Source organism: Microcaecilia unicolor, chromosome 3 (genome assembly GCF_901765095.1).
Source record: "Microcaecilia unicolor chromosome 3, aMicUni1.1, whole genome shotgun sequence".
Classification (NCBI taxonomy): domain Eukaryota; kingdom Metazoa; phylum Chordata; class Amphibia; order Gymnophiona; family Siphonopidae; genus Microcaecilia; species Microcaecilia unicolor.
Genome location: NC_044033.1, coordinates 67,612,651 through 67,637,014, shown reverse-complemented (window position 1 = coordinate 67,637,014; position 24,364 = coordinate 67,612,651). Strand labels below are relative to the sequence as shown.

General features: G+C 46.1%; 1 protein-coding gene across 1 annotated transcript in view; it reads left to right on the top strand.

Annotated features, from left to right (window-relative positions):
* Positions 1 to 24,364, top strand: part of SPATA17 (spermatogenesis associated 17) — a 489,596-nt gene that overhangs the window by 55,200 nt on the left and 410,032 nt on the right. The window contains exon 3 of the mRNA XM_030194667.1: positions 3,111 to 3,192. Within this exon, the coding sequence (XP_030050527.1) occupies positions 3,111 to 3,192 (82 nt within the window). The remainder of the gene's footprint in view (positions 1 to 3,110; positions 3,193 to 24,364) is intronic.

Below are 24,364 nucleotides of genomic sequence, written 5' to 3'. Positions count from 1 at the left end.
GCCCTGCAGTCCATGCAGATGACTATTCGCCTTCTGGAGCTACTGGGGTTTGTGATAAATTACCCAAAGTCCCATCTTCTTCCAGTGCAGAACCTCGAATTCATAGGAGCCCTGCTGGATTCTCGGACGGCTCGCGCCTATCTCCCAGAGACGAGAGCCAACAACTTGTTGTCCCTCGTCTCCCGGGTGCGGGCGTCCCAGCAGATCACAGCTCGGCAGATGTTGAGATTGCTGGGCCACATGGCCTCCACAGTTCATGTGACTCCCATGGCCCGCCTTCACATGAGATCTGCCCAATGGACCCTAGCCTCCCAGTGGTATCAGGCCGCTGGGGGACTAGAGGACGTGATCCACCTGTCCACGAGTTTTCTCGAATCCCTGTATTGGTGGACGATTTGGACCAATTTGACTCTGGGACGTCCCTTCCAAATTCCTCAGCCACAAAAAGTGCTGACCACGGATGCGTCTCTCCTGGGATGGGGAGCTCATGTCGATGGGCTTCACACCCAAGGAAGCTGGTCCCTCCAAGAACGCGATCTACAGATCAATCTTCTGGAGTTACGAGCGATCTGGAACGCTCTGAAGGCTTTCAGAGATCGGCTGTCCCACCAAATTATCCAAATTCAGACAGACAACCAGGTTGCCATGTATTATGTAAACAAGCAGGGGGGCACCGGATCTCGCCCCCTGTGTCAGGAAGCCGTCAGCATGTGGACCTGGGCTCGCCGGAACGGCATGGTGCTCCAAGCCACATATCTGGCAGGCGTAAACAACAGTCTGGCCGACAGACTGAGCAGGATTATGCAACCTCACGAGTGGTCGCTCAATTCCAAAGTGGTGCGCCAGATCTTCCAAGCGTGGGGCACCCCCTTGGTGGATCTCTTCGCATCTCGAGTGAACCACAAAGTCCCTCAGTTCTGTTCCAGGCTTCAGGCCCACGGCAGACTGGCATCGGATGCCTTCCTCCTGGACTGGGGGGAGGGTCTGCTGTATGCTTATCCTCCCATTCCTCTGGTGGGGAAGACTTTGTTGAAACTCAAGCAAGACCGAGGCACCATGATCCTGATTGCTCCTTTTTGGCCGCGTCAGATCTGGTTCCCTCTTCTTCTGGAGTTATCCTCCGAAGAACCGTGGAGATTGGAGTGTTTTCCGACCCTCATCACGCAGGACGAAGGGGCTCTTCTGCATCCCAACCTCCAGTCTCTGGCTCTCACGGCCTGGATGTTGAGGGCATAGATTTTGCCTCTTTGGGTCTGCCAGAGGGTGTCTCCCGCATCTTGCTTGCTTCCAGGAAAGACTCCACTAAGAGAAGTTACTTCTTTCATTGGCGGAGGTTTGCCGTCTGGTGTGACAGCAAGGCCCTAGATCCTCGCTCTTGTCCTACACAGACCCTGCTTGAATACCTTCTGCACTTGTCTGAGTCTGGTCTCAAGACCAACTCTGTAAGAGTTCATCTTAGTGCAATCAGTGCATACCATTACCATGTGGAAGGTAAGCCGATCTCAGGACAGCCTTTAGTTGTTCGCTTCATGAGAGGTTTGCTTTTGTCAAAGCCCCCTGTCAAGCCTCCTACAGTGTCATGGGATCTCAATGTCGTTCTCACCCAGCTGATGAAACCTCCGTTTGAGCCACTGAATTCCTGCCATCCGAAGTACTTGACCTGGAAGGTCATTTTCTTGGTGGCAGTTACTTCAGCTCGTAGAGTCAGTGAGCTTCAGGCCCTGGTAGCCCAGGCCCCTTACACCAAATTTCATCATAACAGAGTAGTCCTCCGTACTCACCCTAAGTTCTTGCCAAAGGTCGTGTCGGAGTTCCATCTGAACCAGTCAATTGTCTTGCCAACATTCTTTCCCCGTCCTCATTCCTGCCCTGCTGAACGTCAGCTGCACACATTGGACTGCAAGAGAGCATTGGCCTTCTACTTGGAGCGGACACAGCCCCACAGACAGTCCGCCCAATTGTTTGTTTCTTTTGATCCCAATAGGAGGGGAGTGGCTGTAGGGAAACGCACCATATCCAATTGGATAGCAGATTGCATTTCCTTCACTTACGCCCAGGCGGGGCTGGCTCTTGAGGGTCATGTCACGGCTCATAATGTTAGAGCCATGGCTGCGTCGGTAGCCCACTTGAAGTCAGCCTCCATTGAAGAAATTTGCAAAGCTGCGACGTGGGCTTCTGTCCACACATTCACATCCCATTACTGCCTGCAGCAGGATACCCGACGCGACAGTCGGTTCGGGCAGTCAGTTCTTCAGAACCTGTTTGGGCTTTAGGATCCAACTCCACCCCCCGAGGGCCCTGTTTGTTCTGTTCCAGGCTACACTCTCAGTTAGTTGGTAAAATTTTTTTAGGTCAATCTCTGTTATGTCCTCGCCGTTGCGAGGCCCAATTGACCATGGTTGTTGTTTTGAGTGAGCCTGGGGGCTAGGGATACCCCATCAGTGAGAACAAGCAGCCTGCTTGTCCTCGGAGAAAGCGAATGCTACATACCTGTAGAAGGTATTCTCCGAGGACAGCAGGCTGATTGTTCTCACAAACCCGCCCGCCTCCCCTTTGGAGTTGTGTCTTCCCTTAAGAGTATTGTCTTGCTACATACTGGACTGGCCGGCTCGAGCCGGTTTCGGGCGGGAAGACGGCCGCGCATGCGCGGTGCGCGCGGGCGCGCGAGGGCTAGCAAAGGACTTTGCTAGTGAAGATTCCGATTGGAGGGGCTGCCGTGGACGTCACCCATCAGTGAGAACAATCAGCCTGCTGTCCTCGGAGAATACCTTCTACAGGTATGTAGCATTCGCTTTATCTCGCAAACATGAGGGGTCAGCATATTCCCACAAGTCTCTACATTTAGCAACATAAAAATGAACCAGCTATTTTTCCATTTGCATTTGTCAGTCCTCACATGCCATAAGAAGCCATGTCATGCTCACTGAGGTCTTCAATAAGTTCCTTTAGCTCACATGAGTCAGCAAAATTTGTCATGTTGTTGGTAATTGCGTATTTTCCACTAAATACCAATGTTCAAATTTAATTACGATACTGTATGTTTTTTTCTATATTTGTAAATTGTACAATGCCATTTTTAACCAATTGATCTGTTTTTAAATACGTATTAGATCACTACACAGAAGAGCAACAATTATTCAGAAAACATGGCGTGGTTACCTAGGAAGAAAGTGTTATCGAATGATGGTACAGGTAATGTGGAATAATATATTTGGTTTAAGTTTTACGTTTTATTTTCTGACTTGAAAATACTGTAGCGTACTAACCTGAAAACAGATTATGTTCTAAAATTTGGAAATGTAGATCTTGATTTAGATTTTAGGGATCTGACTCCTATAATGATCTAGACCAGGGGTTCTTAACCCAGTACTCGGGACACACCCAGCCAGTCAGGTTTTCGGTATACCCACAGTAAATATGCATGATATAGATTTGCATACAATGCAGGAAGTGTATGCAAATCTATCTTTTTCACATTCATTGTGGATATCATGAAAACCTGACTGGCTCGGTATGTCCCGAGGATTGGGTTGATAACTCCTTTTCTAAACAAAAGATTAAACAATATGATGGAAACTAAAATTCTTTGTTCGTATTAGTTTATATTTTTGTTGTTTGAATTTCTTATCTAATGGATCTTGTTCTGCTTTGACTCCTGACTAGCGCTCTTTACTCAGGAGATTAGCATGTAACAGATAATCAGAATATAGAATATCACTGTGAAGACTCAGAACTTTAATGCAAATTCAAACAAAAGGAAATAACTCACAGTTCTGGAGTGATGAACAAAAGTCTCTGCCCTGCAGATTTGAGTCTGTCTCTATCAGTGCTCTCACCCTCTCTCACTGTAGAGATAAGCTGGGAGCTTTCCTCACTGGCCGAAGAGTGGATACTATAAATACTTTTAAATGGTAAAAACTTGGTTATTTTATAGTAGCTTGAAGGAAGAGTATGCAACAAAACAAGTCAGCTTACAGATCTTAGAAAAGCATGCTGCAGACACACTCTCAACTCCAATGGAGAAAGGACTAGCTACAGCCCAGCATACACAGGGACAACAGCAAGCCAATAGGAAAAGTCCCATAAGGCATAGGGAACTGTGACTTGTGCTAAGGTAAAGCCTTTAACAGAGCACTGTAGGAAGACTAATGGCCCTGTTTACTAAGCCACGCTAAAGGTGCGTTAGAGTTTTTAGCATGTACTAAGCATTTGCGAGTGCTAACTGTGTAGATGCCCATAATATTCCTAAGGTCGTCTACACGGTTAACACGTGCTAATTTTTAGCACATGCTAAACACGCTAGCGCACCTTAGTAAAAAGGGCCCTTAGATTTGTAGTCGAAAGGCACTTCCTGCCTTTCTTAAGGGCACCAACACTGTAAACTCCTACAGGCAATGCAATCTGATATAAATAATGTCCAACATATACATATAAACAATAGGCAACCTTCCTCCATGCAAATGGTGGCAGAACAGAGCTTGAAATTGTAGAAGTTGTTTCATGGAGCACACAGATCACAGTCAGTTGAATTTCTCTTGGAGACCATTTCATAGAAATGTAAACCTATGTGAAGAAATTGGAAAAGTGATCATTTTCCAATATGTGATAATAGAATTTAGTCACTAAAATTTTTAATACACTATTTAAAAAAATCTTTTTATTCAAGATTTTAAAACAAATAACAATTTTTAAAAAAGCATAACAATTAGTTTGTATATTTTACAATAAATTAATGTTGCTGTTCACTAGATGAGTGGTAACACTGTGCAGTAAGACCATAAAATAAAACATGATGGAGTATGAATGGAAGTTTCAAGTTTGTATCATAGGGTTGATATAATCAATATGCAGATGGTAAGGGATGCAAAGTTAACAAGGAGGTATTACAATAATTATCCAGTGGAACCCAAGCTTTTAGGGCATTTAAGATATTATGCAGTCATAGTGCTGTAGCTGTTTCATATTACTTAATTTAAAATAACAAGTTCCACTGTTTGTGAAAGTTAAAATTTGTATTGTCTTTCTAGTGTTGGACAATTAAGGGCCCCTTTTACCAAACTGCGGCAAAAGGTGGCCTGCACTGGCATTGGCGTGTGTTTTTTGATGCACACCGAGGCCCCCTTTTACCGCAGCCGGGTAAAAGATAGGTCTTCCTTTTCTGCAAGAAATGGCCATGCAGCAAGTAAGGCACTTGCCGCACGGCCATCCACTGAGGTGGCGGTAAGGCTCCCATGCTAACCCGGTGGTAACTAGGCAGCATGTGGCACTGCCCAATTACTGCTGGGTACACAATGCTGGATATGACGGCACGCTAGGGGTTGGAACTACCGCCAGACTGCTGCAGTAGCCTTGCGGTAGTTACTTTTTAGCAAATGGTAAGCTCGCGTTGGGCTTACCGCCGCTTTGTTAAAGGGGCCCTAAATGAGTAGCCAGCACTTGCAGATCTGGTACTGCAGATCTTAAAATCACTATTTTATATGAGATGGGAATATTCTTGTCCAGCAGAATTATGCTTGTAATTCCTTCCCAAGTGTCCTTCCAGTAGGGTTTTATGTTGGCATATTGGAATCACATCCACTATACTCCAGAGGTTCTTGATTTTATCAGTAACAAATGTTCAACTTTATTTAAGCACTATTTATATACAATACTTGCCATATAAATTCACCTTCATTAAAACCTAAATTTCTCCACCCTCACTCAACATTCACTGCCACACAAAACATTCTATTCACGTCATTTGACATTTTTTCTCATTAACATTTTTAACTTGCTCAAAAGTTCATCTTATTCAAACCTTTCCTTAGATGATATGCAGTCTTTCCAATCGCAATAGTCCTTATTACTGCATAGTTTCTTCCATTTTCTCACATTAGAATGTGTAAAGATTTTCCAGCTACAATAGTAGCTTGCTGTTCAAATATTTATTTCATCCAATGTTCATGTGATATTTATAAATCCACATTGAGCATATTCTACTTGTCATCCAATGTCATCTTACTTAATATCCATACTAGGCACTCCACAGAAAGGGAATCAACTTCCCCTCTCCAATCTCACGCTTGTATCATCCCGAATAAAGCTTCCACTTTACTTTCTGAATAAGCTTTAACAGGTCAGCTTGTTCCCCAATACGGACCCGTATTTCACTTTCTTCTTCAGGAGGAACAAAATATCCTTTGTTACACATACCCAATCGGGTAGAGGCAGGGGTGGAACAAAAAAGCAGATGGGAACAGAACAGGGGCCAGACCCAAGAAAGTAAGCCGAAAATGAGCAATGTTATAAACATTTCCTCTCTGGCATTAACTGCTAGTCAGGAGGATGTGTTAAATAGGGGTTTGTCATTTATTTCAACTGGACATTATGACGCCTTTGCCACAAGGCATGGGCTGTATAGATTTTTTAGAGATCTACGGCTTAGGGTTTTTTGGGGGGGGACAAAAAGGGCAGGAGCAGGAGGATGGTCTTAAGAGCAACAAAAGGTCCCGGTGGGTCCCTCCCAGTACCCCGGATGCATCCATTATGGCCTTTCAGAGACTAGTGTTGAGGGATGTGTCATCCCTACTACTTATCATTTCTATAGCACTACTAGACGTATGCAGCACTGTACACTTGAACATGAAGAGACAGTCCCTGCTCAACAGAGCTTACAATGGAACGTAGTAGAATTAATACAAGAAATAATTTGACTGCCGTTCAACGGAGGAGTTTACAAGAAATGAGAAACAACACCTGTATTATAATCCATAGGGCTGACAAAGGTGGGGCTATTATGGTTAGGTTCAACAAATGACATATTATAGGGCTATGGATGCTGATCCTACAGATAGTTTGAAAAGGGAAATAGCAAGTAATGTGAGCATACATAAGAAACTGACAATCCCCCACCCCCCAAAAAAAGTTGCCTTTGTACAGTAGCCAAAACAAGATACCTAACTTGTTTAGGAACTAACAAGTACTAGTGCAGGTGAGGGATTGATCAAGTAGAAATGCCTTCAGCAACTTCCAAAATAACAGATAATCAGTAACATATCTCAACACGTTTGGCAAAGAGTTCCACATCTTAGAAGCCTGCTAGGTAAAACCTGCAGTATGAATGGATTTATAGTTGATTTATAAGTTGATTACATATAGTAAAGCACCGCTTGAATGAGTCTTACAAAAAAGCATTTAAGAGAGTTGAATATGTCCCTAATACCAGCTAACTTGAACTTAAGCGGGTGCATAGGAGGAGAGGAAGATGGCTACTTGAATAACACACAGATGGTTGGGAATATTTCTTCAATAAAAAAGTTGTTATACAATAGTTGCAATGCAGAGTATATATACTCCACATGTTTCTGTTTTCAGGGCATAGGAAACACATTGAAAGGAAAGGGATTTGGCATATAATTGCTTGGTATACAAAAGCGTTAATCAAAGATATGTACCATATCTCATATAGTAAAGATTATTAGAATGAACAAACAAGAGAAACAACCTGCCAATATTTTGTGTAATAATAGATCCATATTTAAAGATATAGAATTGTAGTAATACATTCGAATGAAAAAGCAGAGTCTCACAGAAAGTATTATAACTTTGATTGTTTACAACTTTAATTACTATGACATGAATGCTATTGAATACCATAGAAGGAGCAGTTGGGTGTTGTGACAAGTAAGATGAGAGACATATAATTATTGCAGTTTCAAAGTTCAAACTAAATTACCTGGCATCCTTGGGAATGAGGGCAATAAAAACTGAGCATTTGTCAGATGGAATTGAGGTATTTTTTTCAGTGCCTCTTGATCATTGAAGGATGTGTGTTGTTGTGAACTGTGACCTACATCAGTGCAGGGTACAGCATGCCAAACTGTGCTCCAAGGGATTTCAGTGATAAGAACATAAGAATAACCATACTGGGTCAGACCAATGGTCTATCTAACCCTTTATCCTGTTTCCAACAGTGACTCACAAGTACCTGGCAGAAACCCAAACAGTTGCAACACTGAATGCTACCAATCCCAGGCCAAGCAGTGGCTTCCCCATGCCTGTCTCAGTTGCAGACAATGAACTTTTCTTCCAGGAACTTGTCCAAATTTAAACCCAGATACACTAACCACTTTTACTACATCCTCTGGTAAAGAGTTCCAGAGCTTAACTGCTCGTTGAATGAAAAAATATTTCTTCCTATTTGTTTTGAAAGTATTTCCATGTAACTTCATTGAGTGTCCCATAATCTAGTGTTTCCATATCATCAAGCTGATCAATCCATAGACTGGTGGGTTGTGTCCTTCTACCAGCAGGTGGAGATAGAGAGCAAACTTTTGCCTCCCTATATGTGGTCATGTGCTGCCGGAAACTCCTCAGTATGTTCTCTATCTCAGCAGGTGGTGGTCACACACAGCAGCAGCTCTGGCTAGGCCTCCAAGCCTAATCCTTAGGTTTTGTTGAGGCCTGGGGTTGAGGGCTCTTTTGAGCAAGTGCAAACCTGGTGGTGCCAGGTCCCTCCTTTTCTCCCCCCTCCCGCTGGCTCCGTTTAAAAAAAATAAATAAATAAAAAATATTTTTAAACGTCTTTAAAGGCGTTTAATTCGACGTTTCTTTAAACGTTCATTGCAGCTACTCACTGGGACACCAGTTCGTTACAGCTCGGAGCGGCAAGCAGGTAATTTTACCTTTTTATAGCGGGCAGGGGGTTCCCCGATTCTTCTCCTCGTGGCAATGGCGTCGGAGGGCGAGGGCGCAAAGGGTCGCTCCCCGGATCGCTGGAGCGCTTCTAGAGGGGATGCGGGGGTTTTACAACCTGATTCGCCCTTGATGGGTGATAGTTTAGTGACCGATGAATGTCCCGGTCGTTCCTCCGGCGTGGCGGTTTTTTCCCGCCATAAACGCCCATCCCCCGCTCCTCGCCTCCGCCATCTTGGCCGGCCACGCGGCTCGGACGGCTTCTTCGGGGCCGCCCTTGAGGTTGGAGACATTAATGCCATGAACGCCCTTAATTTGGGCGACGGCACAAAAGCGGCTAAAGTTAAGCGCCATTCTTCCCGCGCGGCTCCTTCACGGAGTTCCGCGCGGACGCCATTTTGGATGCGCAGCATGTCTCTCCCCCGCTATTGCGAGCGCCGGTTGAGAGTGCGTCTAGGGCTGTTGCCCAGGCTGCGGAAGTGCACAGTCTGGGGGGTTTCTCCCCCGAGTTTGTTTTGCTGCTGCATCAGGCTTTCCTCATGCAAAACGCTGCCCCTGCTCCCTCTTCTGATAAAGAGGTTGAGGTTCCCAGAGGTAAACGCCCTCGGGTTGATTTCCAGGCCTTGGAGGACTTTTGTCTCCTCCGATGTAGATGAGGGCAGCGTGTCTGAGGTCTCCCAACGATCCTTTGCGGATTCCTTGGAGGAGATAGATCCCCGCTCGGATGGAGCGGATGACCCCTCTGCAGCGCGGCTTTTTAGCCCAGAGGATTTGCCCAACCTGTTGTTACAGGCCATGGACACTTTGAAGATTTCCTCTCCGGAGGACGTCTCTCCCTCAGCCCCTGTTGGCTCTGCCATTATGCTGGGGACGAAGCGCCCGCCTAGAACCTTCCACGTGCATGATGCCATGCACACCTTAATTGCGGCTCAATGGGATGTCCCGGAAACGAGCCTTAAAGTGGCTAGGGCTATGTCCCGCCTCTATCCTTTGGCTGTGAGTGAACGTGAGGCCTATCTGTGGCCTACCGTGGATTCTTTAATCACTGCGGTGACTAAGAAAACGGCGTTGCCGGTGGAAGGTGGCACGGCCCTAAAGGACGCCCAAGACAGAAGATTGGAGGCGGCCTTAAGGTCGTCCTTGGAGGCAGCTGCTTTAAGTTTGCAGGCCTCAGTTTGCGGCTCCTATGTGGCCAGGGCGTGCCGGACTATGGTGCAGCGGGCTTCCCCCTCGGATCATTCCTTGAGGGCTGATTGGCCGGCCCTGGAATCGGGCTTAGCCTATTTGGCAGACTTGCTGTATGATGTCTGGAGAGCCTCAGCTAAAGGCATGGCTCAGACAGTCTCTGCGCGGCAGTGGCTTTGGCTGAAACATTGGTCTGCTGACCACGCCTCTAAATCCCGCCTGGCTAGATTGCCTTTTAAAGGCAAGCTGCTCTTTGGGGTCGAGCTGGACAAAATCGTGACCGATCTCGGCACGTCTAAGGGCAAGAAATTACCAGAGGTCAGGGCTCGGGTTAGTACTCGTCCCGATACCTCCATACCGCCCGGGCAAGTCGGGTTCCTCTGCCCCCTCTTCCTTCAAGAGGAATTTCTCCCCCAAGCAGCATTCCTTTCGCAGAGACCGCCGTCCCGGAGGTGCTCCCTCCGGTCCTCCCCCAGGGTCTCGTACCCAATGACGGGGCCTTGGTCCACGCCCCAGTGCAGATTGGAGGACGGCTGTCCTCGTTTCTGGGCGAGTGGACCACTATAACTTCAGACGCGTGGGTGCTGGAAGTCATCAGAGACGGCTACAAGCTAGAGTTCTGCCAACCCTTAAGAGACGGGTTTGTACTCTCTCCCTGCAAGTCTCCGGTCAAGCTGTGGTAGTGCAGCAGACCTTGGACAACCTGATCCGCCTGGGTGCGGTCGTTCCGGTGCCAAAAAATCAGATTGGCAAGGGACGTTACTCCATTTACTTTGTGGTTCCAAAGAAAGGAGGTTCTGTCCTGCCTATCCTCGACCTCAAAGGGGTCAATCGGGCCTGGAAAGTGAGGCACTTTCGCATGGAGACTCTCCGCTCTGTTATAGCGGCAGTGAAGGCAGGAGAGTTCTTGGCTTCCTTGGACATCAAGGAAGCGTACCTGCATATTCCCATCTGGCCTCCTCTCCAACGCTTTCTGCGTTTTACAGTCCTGAGACGACACTTCCAGTTCAGAGCCCTCCCTTTCGGGTTGGCTACTGCTCCGCGGACCTTTTCCAAAGTAATGGGGGTCATAGCGGCCTTCCTGCTAAAGGAAGGAGTACAAGTCCATCCTTATCTGGACGACTGGTTGATCCGAGCCCCCTCTTATGCAGAGTGCGGCAAAGCTATGGACCGGGTAGTTGCTCTTTTGAGCTCCCTGGGATGGATCATCAACTGGAAGAAGAGCCAGCTGCGCCCGACTCAGTCCCTGGTGTATCTGGGAGTTCGATTCGACACCCAAGTGGGCAGAGTGTTCCTGCCAGACAATCGGATTGTCAAGCTTCAGGCTCAGGTGGACTAGTTCCTAGTAGCCTCTCCTATTCGGGCTTGGGACTACGTGCAGCTGTTGGGCTCTATGACGGCCACGATGGAAGTAGTGCCCTGGGCCAGGGCTCATATGAGACCACTACAGCTATCTCTGCTGCTGCGCTGGACTCCGATGTCGGAGGATTATGCTGTGCGCCTTCCCGTGGACCCAGCAGTGCGCAAGGCGCTGAGCTGGTGGACGCAGACAGACAAGTTGTCTGCAGGATTGCCTCTGGTGACCCCGGAGTGGATTGTCGTCACGACAGACGCCTCTTTGATGGGCTGGGGAGCCCACTGCTTGGGAAGGACAGCGCAGGGGCTCTAGTCTCCTGCAGAGGCAAGTGGTCTATCAACCTCCTGGAACTCAGAGCCATTCGGTTGGTGTTATTGGAGTTCATCCCGGTACTGGTGTTGAAGCCTGTACGGGTCCTGTCGGACAATGCCACGGCTGTGGCCTATATCAACCGCCAGGGAGGTACCAGAGCGCCCCTCTAGCCAAGGAGGCTATGAGTCTTTGCCAGTGGGCGGAAGCGAACCTGGAGCAGCTTTCAGCGGCCCACATTGCCGGAGTCATGAATGTCAAGGCGGACTTTCTCAGTCGCCATACCTTGGAGCCCGGAGAGTGGCAACTATCTGCTCAGGCGTTCTTGGACATCACGAAGCGCTGGGGCCAGCCGAGCCTAGATCTGATGGCGTCATCGGCCAATTGCCAAGTGCCGCGCTTTTTCAGCAGAGGACGGGACCCTCGATCCCTGGGAGTAGATGCTCTTCTCCAACAGTGGCCGACACAAGAGCTCCTCTATGTGTTCCCGCCCTGGCCCATGTTGGGCAGGGTGCTAGACCGGATGGCAAAGCATCCCGGCAGGGTAATCCTGGTGGGTCCGGATTGGCCCAGACGTCCCTGGTATGCGGACTTGTTCAGGCTCTCAGTCGACGATCCTCTGCGGCTGTCAGTGGAGCAGGGCCTGTTACATCAGGGTCCCGTGGTGATGGAGGATCCCTCTCCCTTTGGTCTTACGGCCTGGCTATTGAGCGGCAGCGTCTGAGGAAGAAGGGCTTCTCAGACAAGGTCATCGCCACTATGCTGAGAGCGAGGAAGCGCTCTACTTCTACTGCTTACGCCAGGGTTTGGCGTATCTTTGCAGCATGGTGTGAAGCAGGCTCACTTTCTCCCTTCACTGCTCCAATTTCTTCAGTGTTGGCGTTCCTGCAAGAAGGTCTGGAGAAAGGCCTGTCGCTCAGTTCCCTTAAAGTCCAGGTAGCGGCTCTGGCTTGCTTCAGGGGCCGCCTGAAGGGTGCTTCCCTGGCTTCGCAGCCAGATGTGGTGCGCTTTCTCAAGGGAGTTAATCACCTGCGCCCTCCTCTGCACTCAGTGGTGCCTGCGTGGAATCTCAACCTGGTGCTAAGAGCATTGCAGAAGCCGCCTTTGGAACCCTTGTCGAGGGCATCTCTGAAAGACCTGACGTTGAAAGCAGTCTTTTTGGTGGCTATCACTTCAGACAGAAGAGTTTCCGAGCTCCAGGCGCTCTCATGTCGAGAGCCCTTTCTGCAGTTCACTGAGGCAGGAGTGACTATTCGCACAGTGCCTTCCTTCCTGCCCAAGATTGGTTCTCGCTTCCATGTGAATCAGCAGCTCTGTCTCCCTTCCTTTCGTAGGGAGGACTACCCAGAGGAGTACTCCGCTCTTGAATATCTGGATGTGAGACGAGTCATCATCAGATACTTGGAAGTGACCAATGATTTCCGGAAATCGGATCATCTGTTTGTCCTGTTTGCAGGTCCTCGTAAGGGTCTGCAGGCTGCTAAGCCTACAGTGGCAAGATGGGTCCAGGAAGCCATTGCAGCGGCTTATGTGGCCGCGGGGAAGGTGCCGCCTATCCAGCTGAAGGCTCACTCCACGAGTGCTCAGGCGGCCTCGATGGCAGAGGCCGGATCCGTCTCCTTGGAAGAGATATGCAAGGCGGCAACGTGGGCTTCGGCTCATACATTCTCCAAGCATTACCGTTTGACTGTGGCTGCACGGGCGGAGGCCCGGTTTGGAGCTTCAGTGTTGAGGTCAGGGATTTCTATGTCCCGCCCTGGGTGAGTACTGCTTCGGTACATCCCACCAGTCTATGGATTGATCAGCTTGATGATATGGAAGGTAAAATTATGTATAATCATACCTGATAATTTTCTTTCCATTAATCATAGCTGATCAATCCATAGCCCCTCCCAGATATCTGTACTGTTTATATTCTGGTTGAATTTTAGGTTCAAGTTTAGCCTTCAGTTACTTCAGGAGGACTTCGTGTTCAAGTTCTTCTTTCACTTGGATTCTTCAAGAGTTGAGACGACTTTGTGTTACAGTGAGCTGCTGCATTCCTCTCCCCTCCGTTTTACGGGGCTGGATTGAGACATAAATTCTGCCGGCACTCCCTCCCGCTTCGTGCGGCTGTAGGGCAGCTTTGTACCCCTCCCGCTTCGGCGGTGTTAGGGTCAGTCAGCTCCTCCCGCGGTTGCGGTTGCAGGATAAGCCAGATCCCCCCGCATCGGCAGGTGTGGTGTCCCTCCCCCGCTCCGCGGGGATGAGCTGGACGGATTCCCCTCCCCCACTTGTGTGGGGATGAGCTGGGTTAATTCCCCTCCCCCGTTTCGGCGGTGGTGAGCTGGGCAGAGTGTCCCTTCGTGGGTGTAATTCTCTAAGTGCTGAGTCCTGCGGATGGAGCTTTGATATCGACATACTGAGGAGTTTCCGGCAGCACATGACCACATATAGGGAGGCAAAAGTTTGCTCTCTATCTCCACCTGCTGGTAGATGGACACAACCCACCAGTCTATGGATTGATCAGCTATGATTAATGGAAAGAAAATTATCAGGTATGATTATACATAATTTTACCTTCCCAAGTCATTCCTAGCGTACCCCCTTACCAGTCAGGTTTTCAGGATATCCACAATAAATATGTGTGAAAGAGATTTCCATATAATGGAGGCAGTGTATGCAAATCAATGTTATACATATTTATGGTGCATATCCTGAATGGTAAGGGAGTACTTCAGGACCAACTTGGGAAACACTGCCCTAGCCTTTGTAGTTTTTGAAAGAGTAAGAATTTGATTCACTTCTACTCGTTCTACACCACCCAGGATTTTCTACACCTCAATCATATCTCCCTTTAGCTGTCTCTTGTCCAAGCTGAAGAGCCCTTACCTCTTTAGCTTTTTATTATATCAGAGGACTCCCATCCTCTTTATCATTTTAGTCACTTTTATTTGAACCTTTTCTAATTCCACTATATCTTTTTTTGAGCTATGGCAACCAGAACTGAAGGCAACACTCAAGGTGAGGTCGTAGCATGGAGTGATATAGGGGCATTACAGTATTCTTGGCCTTATTTACCATCCCTTTCATAATAATTCCTAGCATCCTGTTTGCTTTTTTAGCCACCGCCACACACTGGGCAGAAGATTTCAGTGTATTGTCTATAACGACACCTAGATTTCTTTCTTGGGTACTATGATTTGGATTGTCCTTCCCAATGTGTATCACTTTGTATTTGTCCACATTAAATTTCATCTGCAATTTGGATGCCCAGTCTTCGTTTCTTAAGGTCTTCCTACAATTTTTCACAATCTGCATATCTTTTGGACAACTTTGAATAGTTTTGTGTCATTTGCACATTTAGGGGACTTTTCACTAACCAGCTCATTTTTGAGAGTGATCACCGGCCATCTTCTGACACAAATCGGGAGATGGCTGGCGATCTCGCAAAGGCAGCCAAATCGGTATAATAGAAAGCTGCTATTTTGACACCATCGCCGCTTTCCCGTCGCAGAGCCGGCAAAAGTTCAAGGGGGCGTGCTGGCAGCGACGCGAAGGCGGGACATGGGCGGGGTTACAAAATGGCCAGCTTTAGCCCATAATGGAAAAATAAACCCCAGCGATGAAGAGCATTTGGCCGCTTTTACTTGGTCCCTTTTTTTCAGGTCCAAGCTTCAAAAAGGTGGCCGAACTGACCACATGACCACCGGAAGGATTCAGGGATAACCTCCCCGTACTCCCCCAGTGGTCACTAACCCCCTCCCAGCATAAAAAACAGGTTACAAATACTTTTTTGCCAGCCTCTATGTCCGCCTCAAATGTCGTACCCACCTCCATGACAGCAGAATGTGTTCTGTCCTCCGACAGCCTTTGCCTGCTTGTGATGTGGCTCTGGGGTGAGTGTGGCACCTTTTCTGTTATTTGCACTGCAGAGTCACATCAGCAATGCATTGTGGTGGGTGTAAGTATTGGTAGTTGGTAGGCTCTGCTGTTCCCCCTGCTTACTGGGTCAGAGTGTGCCCTGTTTTGTTTCCTGTTGTAGTCCATGCGGTAGTGGCCATTTTTGTAAGACAGTTTTAGATCCCTTTCCTGTGTTACCCACGTCAGAGAACGTGCACCAAAATGGACTTACCAATGGCTACCACGTGGATAATGCGGTAATTTCATTTCTGGCACTTGGCCAATACGCGCAGCTGAAAAATAATTTTTATTTTCTGCCGCACATATTGGGCGCACGTAGGGCGCACGTAGACACTTACACAGCTTAGAGGGGAATAATCGAACAGCACCGGCGAAATACATGGCCAGTGATGTATTTTGGCGGCGTCGCAAACAGCTGGCCAGACCCGTATTTTCGAAAAAGATGTCCGGCCATCTTTTGTTTTGATAAATCCAATGATTCTCTCAATTCCCAGTGTCTCAGTCGGCAGTATATCGCTGAATAAAAAGTTTCAGCTGGTGTTTAACCCGAGTCCCTGAGGAAAGTGTTGAAACCCGCGGTGTCGGGCGTTATCAGGGGAAACTTTGTGGACTGTTTTTCAAGACTGGGAATTGAGTGAATCATTGGATTATAATAGAAGAATAAAGAAAAGAGAAAAGAAATAAACAACAAATAACAAAAAGTGGACTTCACAGGAAACGTTTTAAGATAAGTTTTTGTTTAATTTTGGGCACTTGCAATTTTTTGAGCACTTTATATTGTATTGCAATAATAGCACGTACACTTATAAAAAAGAGATAGCCCTATGAACGATGTGTTATGCCACCAGGCAAAAAAACAATGATATTGCCTTGAAAGTGGTGGTAGTTTCTGAGGGCTCTCTTTTAATTAAATAATATGATTAGTAGAGGGTGGACATTTAACAGCTTTATACATCAATAGTATGAAATGATAAGTTCACTGATACAATGCTATTAGTCTGCAGTACTGCTATTAAAGTTATACAGCAGCAATAAGTCCTAGAGGCTGTATGCAGGTCCCTGGAGCAGTTTTAGTGGGTGCAGTACATTTGTGGGTAGTGGGTTTGGGGGGGGGGGGGGTTGGGGGGCTCAGCTCCCAAAGTAAGGGAGCTATGCACGTGGGAGCTTTTCTGAAGTCCACCGCAGTGGCCCCTAGGGGGCCCGGCTGGTGTCCTGGCATGTCAGGGAGATGGTCGATATAACTTTCCATTATCGCTAAAAAATGAAGCCGGCCATCTCAAAACCTGGCCAAATCCAATGCATTTGGCTGGCCGGAACCATATTATCGAAACAAAAGATGGACGGCCATCTTTTTCGAAAATACGGGTCTGGCCAGCTGTTTGCGGCGCCGCCAAAATACATCGCTGGCCATGTATTTCGTTGGCACCGTTTGATTATTCCCCTCTAAGTTGTGTAAGCGTCTACGTGCGCCCAACGTGCACCAAAATGGAGTTACCAATGGCTACCATGTGGATCATGCGGTAATTTCATTTCTGGCACTTGGCTGATACGCGCAGCTGAAAAATAATTTTTATTTTCTGCCGCACATATTGGATGCACGCCAAGTGGCATTTGGCGCGCGTAAGTCATTACTGCCTGGTTACTGCGTGAGACTTTACCGCTAGGTCAATGGCTGGTGGTAAGGTTTCAGACCCAAAATGGACGCGTGGTAATTTTGATTTTGCCGCATGTCCATTTTTGGCAATAATAAAAAAAAAGACCTGTTTTACAGTGTCAGGTTCCCAGGTTCAGAGCCTGCGGGGACGGGCTCTGGAGCAAACGTGAGCCCTTGGGCTGCTGACGAGGAGTGACAGCAGCAGGCAAAACCCACCAACCAACACTGGGCTAGCACACTGGCACAGGCGACTGCAGGCGCTGCCCAGCAAGCCGGAACACACGGACTGGAACCCCCTGGACTGGAGGGTATTGGACTGGTCTGCACTGGACTGGAACATACGGACTGGAACACACTGGACTGGAGTACACCGGACTGGTTCGCACTGGACTTGAGTACACCGGACTGGAACACACTGGACCGGAACACACTGGACTGCAGTACACCGGACTGGAACACACCGGACTGGAGTACACCGGACTGGACCGGAGCACACTGGACTGGAGTACACCGGACTGGTCCGTACTGCTTTACCTGCACTTAGCCACTGTCCCCCTGGGTTGAGCCCCTGGGTTCAAGCGGCCGGCAGGACTTACCGGATGCAGGATAACACAGGAACTGGGACTATAGAGCAAGCTTGACCGTCCAAGAACCAGGAATGCAGGGCCAGGATCAGACGGCAGTGCTCCTAAGCACAAGAAGGAAAGGCAGGGAAGTCCACAGGGGAAAACAGGGAAACTCAGCAACTCAGAAGTGTTCCTATGGCGTAACCAGACTGAAGTGCTCCTAAGCACCTAACCACAGAAGTGTTCCTAATCACTACACTAACAGAAGTGCTCCTAAGCACTAAACCAACAGGGGTGCTCCTAAGCACTATACTAACAGAAGTGCTCATAAGCCCTACACTAACAGAAGTGCTCCTAAGCACTATACTAACAGAAGAACTCCTAAGTACTACACTAACAGAAGTGCTCCTAAGCACTAAACACACAGAAGAGCTTCTAAGTACTAAACAACAGAAGTATGCCTAAGCACTAAACTAAGATGGGTGTTCCTAAGCACCAAGCTACAGCAGTGCTCCACTGCACTAAACTAACCAAGGGGAAGCAGGGGAGCCACAAGGAGAAAGCAGGGAAGCTAAACACATAAACTAAGAAAGGTGCTCCTAAGCACCAAACTACCGCAGTGCACCACAGCACTAAACTACCAAAGGTGCTCCTAAGCACTAAACTACAGCAGTGCTCCACAGCACTAAACTAACACAGGTGCCCCTAAGCACTCCACCAACAGAAGTGCTTCTAACAGCACCAAAACCAGAAGTACTTCTAACAGCAAAACAGGAGTGCTTCTAACAGCACCAAAAGGGAAAGCAGGGGAGCTAAACACATAAGTCAAAAGTGCACACTGCACCAACACTAACCTGGACTTAAAGCAAAATGTTGCAAAGGCAACAACTTCCCAAGTAGCTAATAAGCTCATCACAGCTGAGCTCAGCTGCAACAATCACAAGGCAGCTACGGGTGAGGCTAGCTGCCACACTTCCACACAAGATTGGAAGGCTAAAATATCTGGACCGGAATGAAAAGAGTCTGGAAAATCTATTGCAGCCACCGGTTCTGGCCACCAGAGGGCGAGAGGAGCAGAACCCAAGGGAAAAAAGTCAAGAATGTGACATACAGGTGCACTGAAAAATGATTCTGCGCGCAACCAAAACCCACGCCTACACTACCACAGGCCATTTTTCAGTGCACCTTATTAAAAGGACTCCTCAATCACCTCACTCGTCATTCCGTTTTCCAGATAATTTATAAATATGTTAAATATCACCAGTCCCAGTATAGATTCCTGTAGCACTTCACTATTCACTCTCCTCCATTCAGACAAAATGGCCATTTACCCCATACCCTCAGTTTTCTGTCCAAATAACCAATTCCTAACCCAGAGAAGGACATTGTCTCCTATCCCAAATTTCTTTTTAAATTTTCTCAGGAGTCTCTCATGAGGCTCTTTGTTAAAAGCTTTCTGAAAATCCAGATACACTACATCAACCGGCTCACCTTTATCCACATGTTTATTCATGCCTTCAAAGAAATGAAGCAAATTGGTGAGGCAAGACTTCCTTTGGCTGAACCCAAGCTGACTCTGTCCCACTAAACCATGTTTGTCAATGTGTTCTGTAATTTTATTCTTTATAATAGTTTCCACTATTTTACCCGTCACTGAAGTCAGGCTTACCGGTCTGCAATTTCCCGGGTCACCCCTGAAACCCTTTTTAAAAAATTGGTGTTATGTTGGCCACCCTCCAATCTTCAGGTATTACAGAGGATTTTAATGACAAGTTACAGATTACTTAAATAAACAGTAGGACGATGCCACTACGTTTGAAACAAATGAAATTTTACCATCCAAAGTGGCTCAATCAATTAACAGTTGCTATTCAACTTTTTTTTAATATATATCAACTTTTTTAACTTTTTTTAACTTTTTTTTTTAACTTTTTTAATGTATGTAAAATAAGGAGGAAAAAAGCCTCTGTATTCCCGTTTCAGTACATATTTGTGTCTGTTAACCGGGATGGAATCTTCATAGGCTAAAAAAAACCTCCTTATACTTTTAATCAACAAAAACACATCATTTTTGACGAACACTTATCTTTTAGTGCCGTCCTTGCCGTTGCAATTTGGCTTCACTCTAATATGCCAGATTACTAACAGCAGATCAGCAATTTCATGTTTGAGTTCTTTCAGTATTCTTGGATGCATGCCATTTGGTCCAGGTGATTTACTACACTTTAATTTGTTGATTTGGCTCAGTACATATTCCAGGTTCACTGAGATTCCTTTCATTTCCTCCACATCATCACCTTTGGAAACCATTTCTGATACAGGTAAATCTCTTACAGTCTCTCCGCTATGACCTTGTCCTCCCTCAATGCCCCTTTTGCTCTTTCATAATCTAACGGTCCCACAGATTCCCTCATAGGCTATCTGCTTATGATGTACCTGAAAAAGTTGTTACTGTGAGTTTTTGCATCTGCGGCAAGTTTCTCTTCATATTCTCTTATAGCGTTCTTTATCAGTGCTTTGCATCTAACTTGCCAGTGTTTATGTTGCTTCTTCTTTTTTAAATTTGAGTCCTTTTTCCATTCTTTGAAGGATGCTCTTTTGGCTCTAATAGCCTCTTTCACTTCACTTTTTAACCATGCTGGCTGTCGTTTTCTCTTCTTTGTAAATACGTAGAATGCATCTGGTCTGAGCTTCCAAGATGGTAAATAACATCCATGCCTGATTTAGGGCCCATTTTACTAAGTTGTGGCAAAAGGAGGCCTGCACTGGCATCAGTGCAAGTTTTTGATGTGCGTCAAGGCCCCCTTTTACTGCAGCGGGTAAAAGGTAAGTCTCTTTTTTTGAGGAAATTGCGTTGCGGCAAATGAAGCACTTGCCATGCAGCCATTTCGGGGTGAGCCTTTACCACCACCCATTGAGGCAGCGGTAAGGGTTCCCATGCTAAGCCGGTGGTAACTGGGCAGTGTGCGGCACTGCCCAATTACTGCTGGGTACACACTAACGCTACATAAATAAATATATTTTTGTAGCACTGGATATGATGGTGTGCTTGGGTGGGAAGTACTGCTGGGCTTTTGCAGTAGCCTGGCAGTACTTCCTTTTTAACGAGCGGTAGCCCACATTGGGCTTATTACCGCTTTATAAAAGGGGCCCTTAATGTCCTTACCTTTGCATCTGATCCTTTTAGCTTCTTTTTAATCATTTTCCTCATTTTTATCTTACTCGCTCTTTCGAAAGTTAAATGGTGCTACAGTAGATTTCCTTTCTAGATTTTCTCCAGATAGTATCTCAAACTTGGTTCATATTATCATCACTGTTTCTGAGTGGATCCAACACCGTTACCTCTCGTATTATGCCCTGCATTCCACTAAGGACTAGATCTAAAATAGCTCCACCTTTTGTCAGTTCCTAGACCTGGTGCTCCCTGATAAAACATCCAGTCAATATTGAAATGGGTAATTGAAATCGCCCATTATTATACTGTTGCCCTTTCTGTAAACATTTCTTCATCTGTCTGTTCGTTCTATCCTGACAGATGGTAGTACAGCCCTACAAGAATAATCCTTCCCTTCACACATGGAGTTACAGAAATATTTTTCTTTTCTGTACAGTAGTTATGTTGAGGTCTGTAAAAATCATAATTTTCATTCCCGTGCACATTATTGGTGCTTTAACCCTGGTTTTCTGAAGGATTTGCATGACTTGTGGATATCTTAATATTTTGATAATGGAAGGTCTGAGGAATTGCTGTTTCTATGTGTGCAAACTTGGAACTCAGTGAGCACATTGAATTTCAAGTGGTTTTCAAAATTGATGTCCAGTAATTTCAGAAGTAGAGTTTTTTGAGGAAAACAATTGGGTCTGAACCCTCTGTACCTTCTTTGATGCCCAATATTCTTAAGTTGTTTCTTCTGGACTTGTTACTTTAGGTTCTTGTTAATATTATCAATGCTCTTGATTTTGTGCTACATTTGCTTTCCAATGTGCTTAATTGGATTTGAGTTTGGGAGAGCTGATTCTTCACGTCTGTGAGATTCTGTCTAAGATCAGTTAGACTTATATGATTGTCTTGAAGAATCCCTTTCATAGAGATGATTTCATCCATTATGGATCGCAAGGTGATCTCATTTTCTTTGCAGGTCGCCATTTTACTTGAGCTGTGCTGTTCATGTTTCTGGAATTTTGAAGCAGGTTGCAGTTTAGAACCATGTTCCGATTTTTGATTCTCAGATAACATATGCAGTCTATATTTTTTATAGGTAATTGTTTTATATCTGATGATGTTTTCTAAATGAAATGCATGATTCTAAGATTGTTTGGGAACAGGAGCTCGCTAGTGCCCCCTAAATTACATTATTTTTATCTTGCTCTCTGCTTACTCATGTAAAACCACATAGAGGGGCATAATTGAACGAAAACGTCTATCTCCATGGGCGTTTATCTCCGAGAACGGGTCCGTGAAGGGGCGGACCGAACCGTATTTTCGAAAAAAATAGACGTCCATGTTTTATTCGACAATTTGTGAGCTGGGCGTTTTTGTTTTTCAGTGATAATGGAAAATGAAAGCGCCCAGCTCAAAAATGAATAAATCCAAGGCATTTGTTCGTGGGAGGGGCCAGGATTCGTAGTGCACTGGTCCCCCTCACATGCTAGGACACCAACCGGGCACCCTAGGGGGCACTTTTACAAAAACAAAAAAAAAGGTAAAAGAGCTCCCAGGTGCATAGCACCCTTCCCTTGTGTGTTGAGCCCCCCAAATCCCCCTCAAAACCCACTGCCCACAAGTCTACACCATTACTATAGCCCTAAGGGGTGAAGGGGGCACCTACATGTGGGTACAGTGGGTTTGGGGGGGTTGGACGACTAAGCATTAAGCAGCAGAATTGTAACAGGTGGGGGGGATGGGCCTGGGTCCACCTGCCTGAAGTCCACTGCACCCCCTAACAACTGCTCCAGGGACCTGCATACTGCTGCCAGGGAGGTGGGTATGACATTTGAGGGTGAAAATAAAAGTTGTGAAACATCATGTTTTGTGGTGGGAGGGGGTTAGTGACCACTGGGGGAGTCAGGGGAGGTCATCCGGTAATCTGGTCATTTAGGGCACTTTTTGGGGCCTTATTCGTGAAAAAACAGGGTCCAGGAAAAGTGCCCTAAATTCTAGCTACAAACGCATACTTTTTTTCCATTATCGGTGAAAGGCGCCCATCTCTCCTCGGCCGATAACCACGCCCCAGTTCCACCTTTGCCACGCCTCCGACACGCCCCCATCAACTTTGTACGCTTCCGCGATGGAGTGCAGTTGAAAACGTCCAAAATCGGCTTTCCATTATACCGATTTATTCGTTTTTGTGAGATAAACGTCTATCTCCCGATTTGGGTCGAAATCTAGGCGTTTTTCTCTTTCAATTATAAGGTGGATAGGGTTCTTTTTACTAAGCTGCAGCAAAAGTGGCCTTAGTGTGTCCTTGCGTGCTAAGGCCATTTTCCTGTAGCCATAAAATGGCTGATTTTCTATTTTTTATATTAATGGTCATACCGGACATGATCTCTCTGATATCTCCAACGACATCGCCCGTTGCTTGAACATCATGGATTTATGGGCTAACTCATTTCAACTAAAATTAAACACTGAAAAAACACATTGTCTTATCCTCTCATCTGAATACAATAATTACAAGCCTACAACCCTAAACACTCCAGCTTATTCCCTCCCTATTTCTGATAGCCTTAAAATATTAGGAGTTATTATTGATAGCCACCTTACACTAGAGAGCCAAATTAATGCCAGTGTAAAGAAGATGTTCTATTCTATGTGGAAACTTAAACGCATAAGACCGTACTTTCCGAGGGATATATTCTGTAACTTGACACAATCAATGGTATTGAGCCACACAGATTGTTGCAATGGAATATATACTGGTTGTAAAGTGCAGCTTATGAAAAAAACTCCAGACAGCCCAAAACACAGCTGCCAGACTGATATTCAACAAAAAAAGATTTGATAGCGCAAAACCTCTTTGATTAAAATTACACTGGCTCCCTATCAAGGACTGCATTACTTTCAAAATTTGCTCTCTGGTCCACAAGATAATCTACGGTGAGGCCCCAGGATATATGATTGATTTAATAGATCTTCCAGCTAGAAATAGAATCAGTTCATCACGAACTTTATCTGAACCTTCACTATCCAAGTTGTATTGGACTCAGATACAAATCAACCTATGGATCCAATTTTTCATACTTAAGTACTCAAATGTGGAATACATTACTAAAGAGTGTGAAAACAGTGCATGATCATCAAAACTTCAAGCAAACTTTAAAGACCTATTTGTTTTGCAAGGCCTACCCTATTGATTCTACTTAAAAGCCTCAACTCTACAATGCATCTTTACATACATTGGAATGGACATTTTATTTCTTATTTCCTTGTCCCTTATTGTACCCATTTACCCCTACCTTACCTGACCCTTTTTCTAATTGTATTTGTTTAATACCTACCGTATTTGGCGTTCACCATTACGGTATTTTGTAAGCCACATTGAGCCTGCTAATAAGTGGGAAAATGCGGGATACAAATGTTGCAAAATAAATAAATAAATACACTAATGTTGACATTACCACATGTCCATTGAAAAAAATTACCATGTGAGCACTTACTGCCACCCATTTTGTAGATGATAAAAACTTTCACAGTAATCCTGCACTAACCAGTTAGCA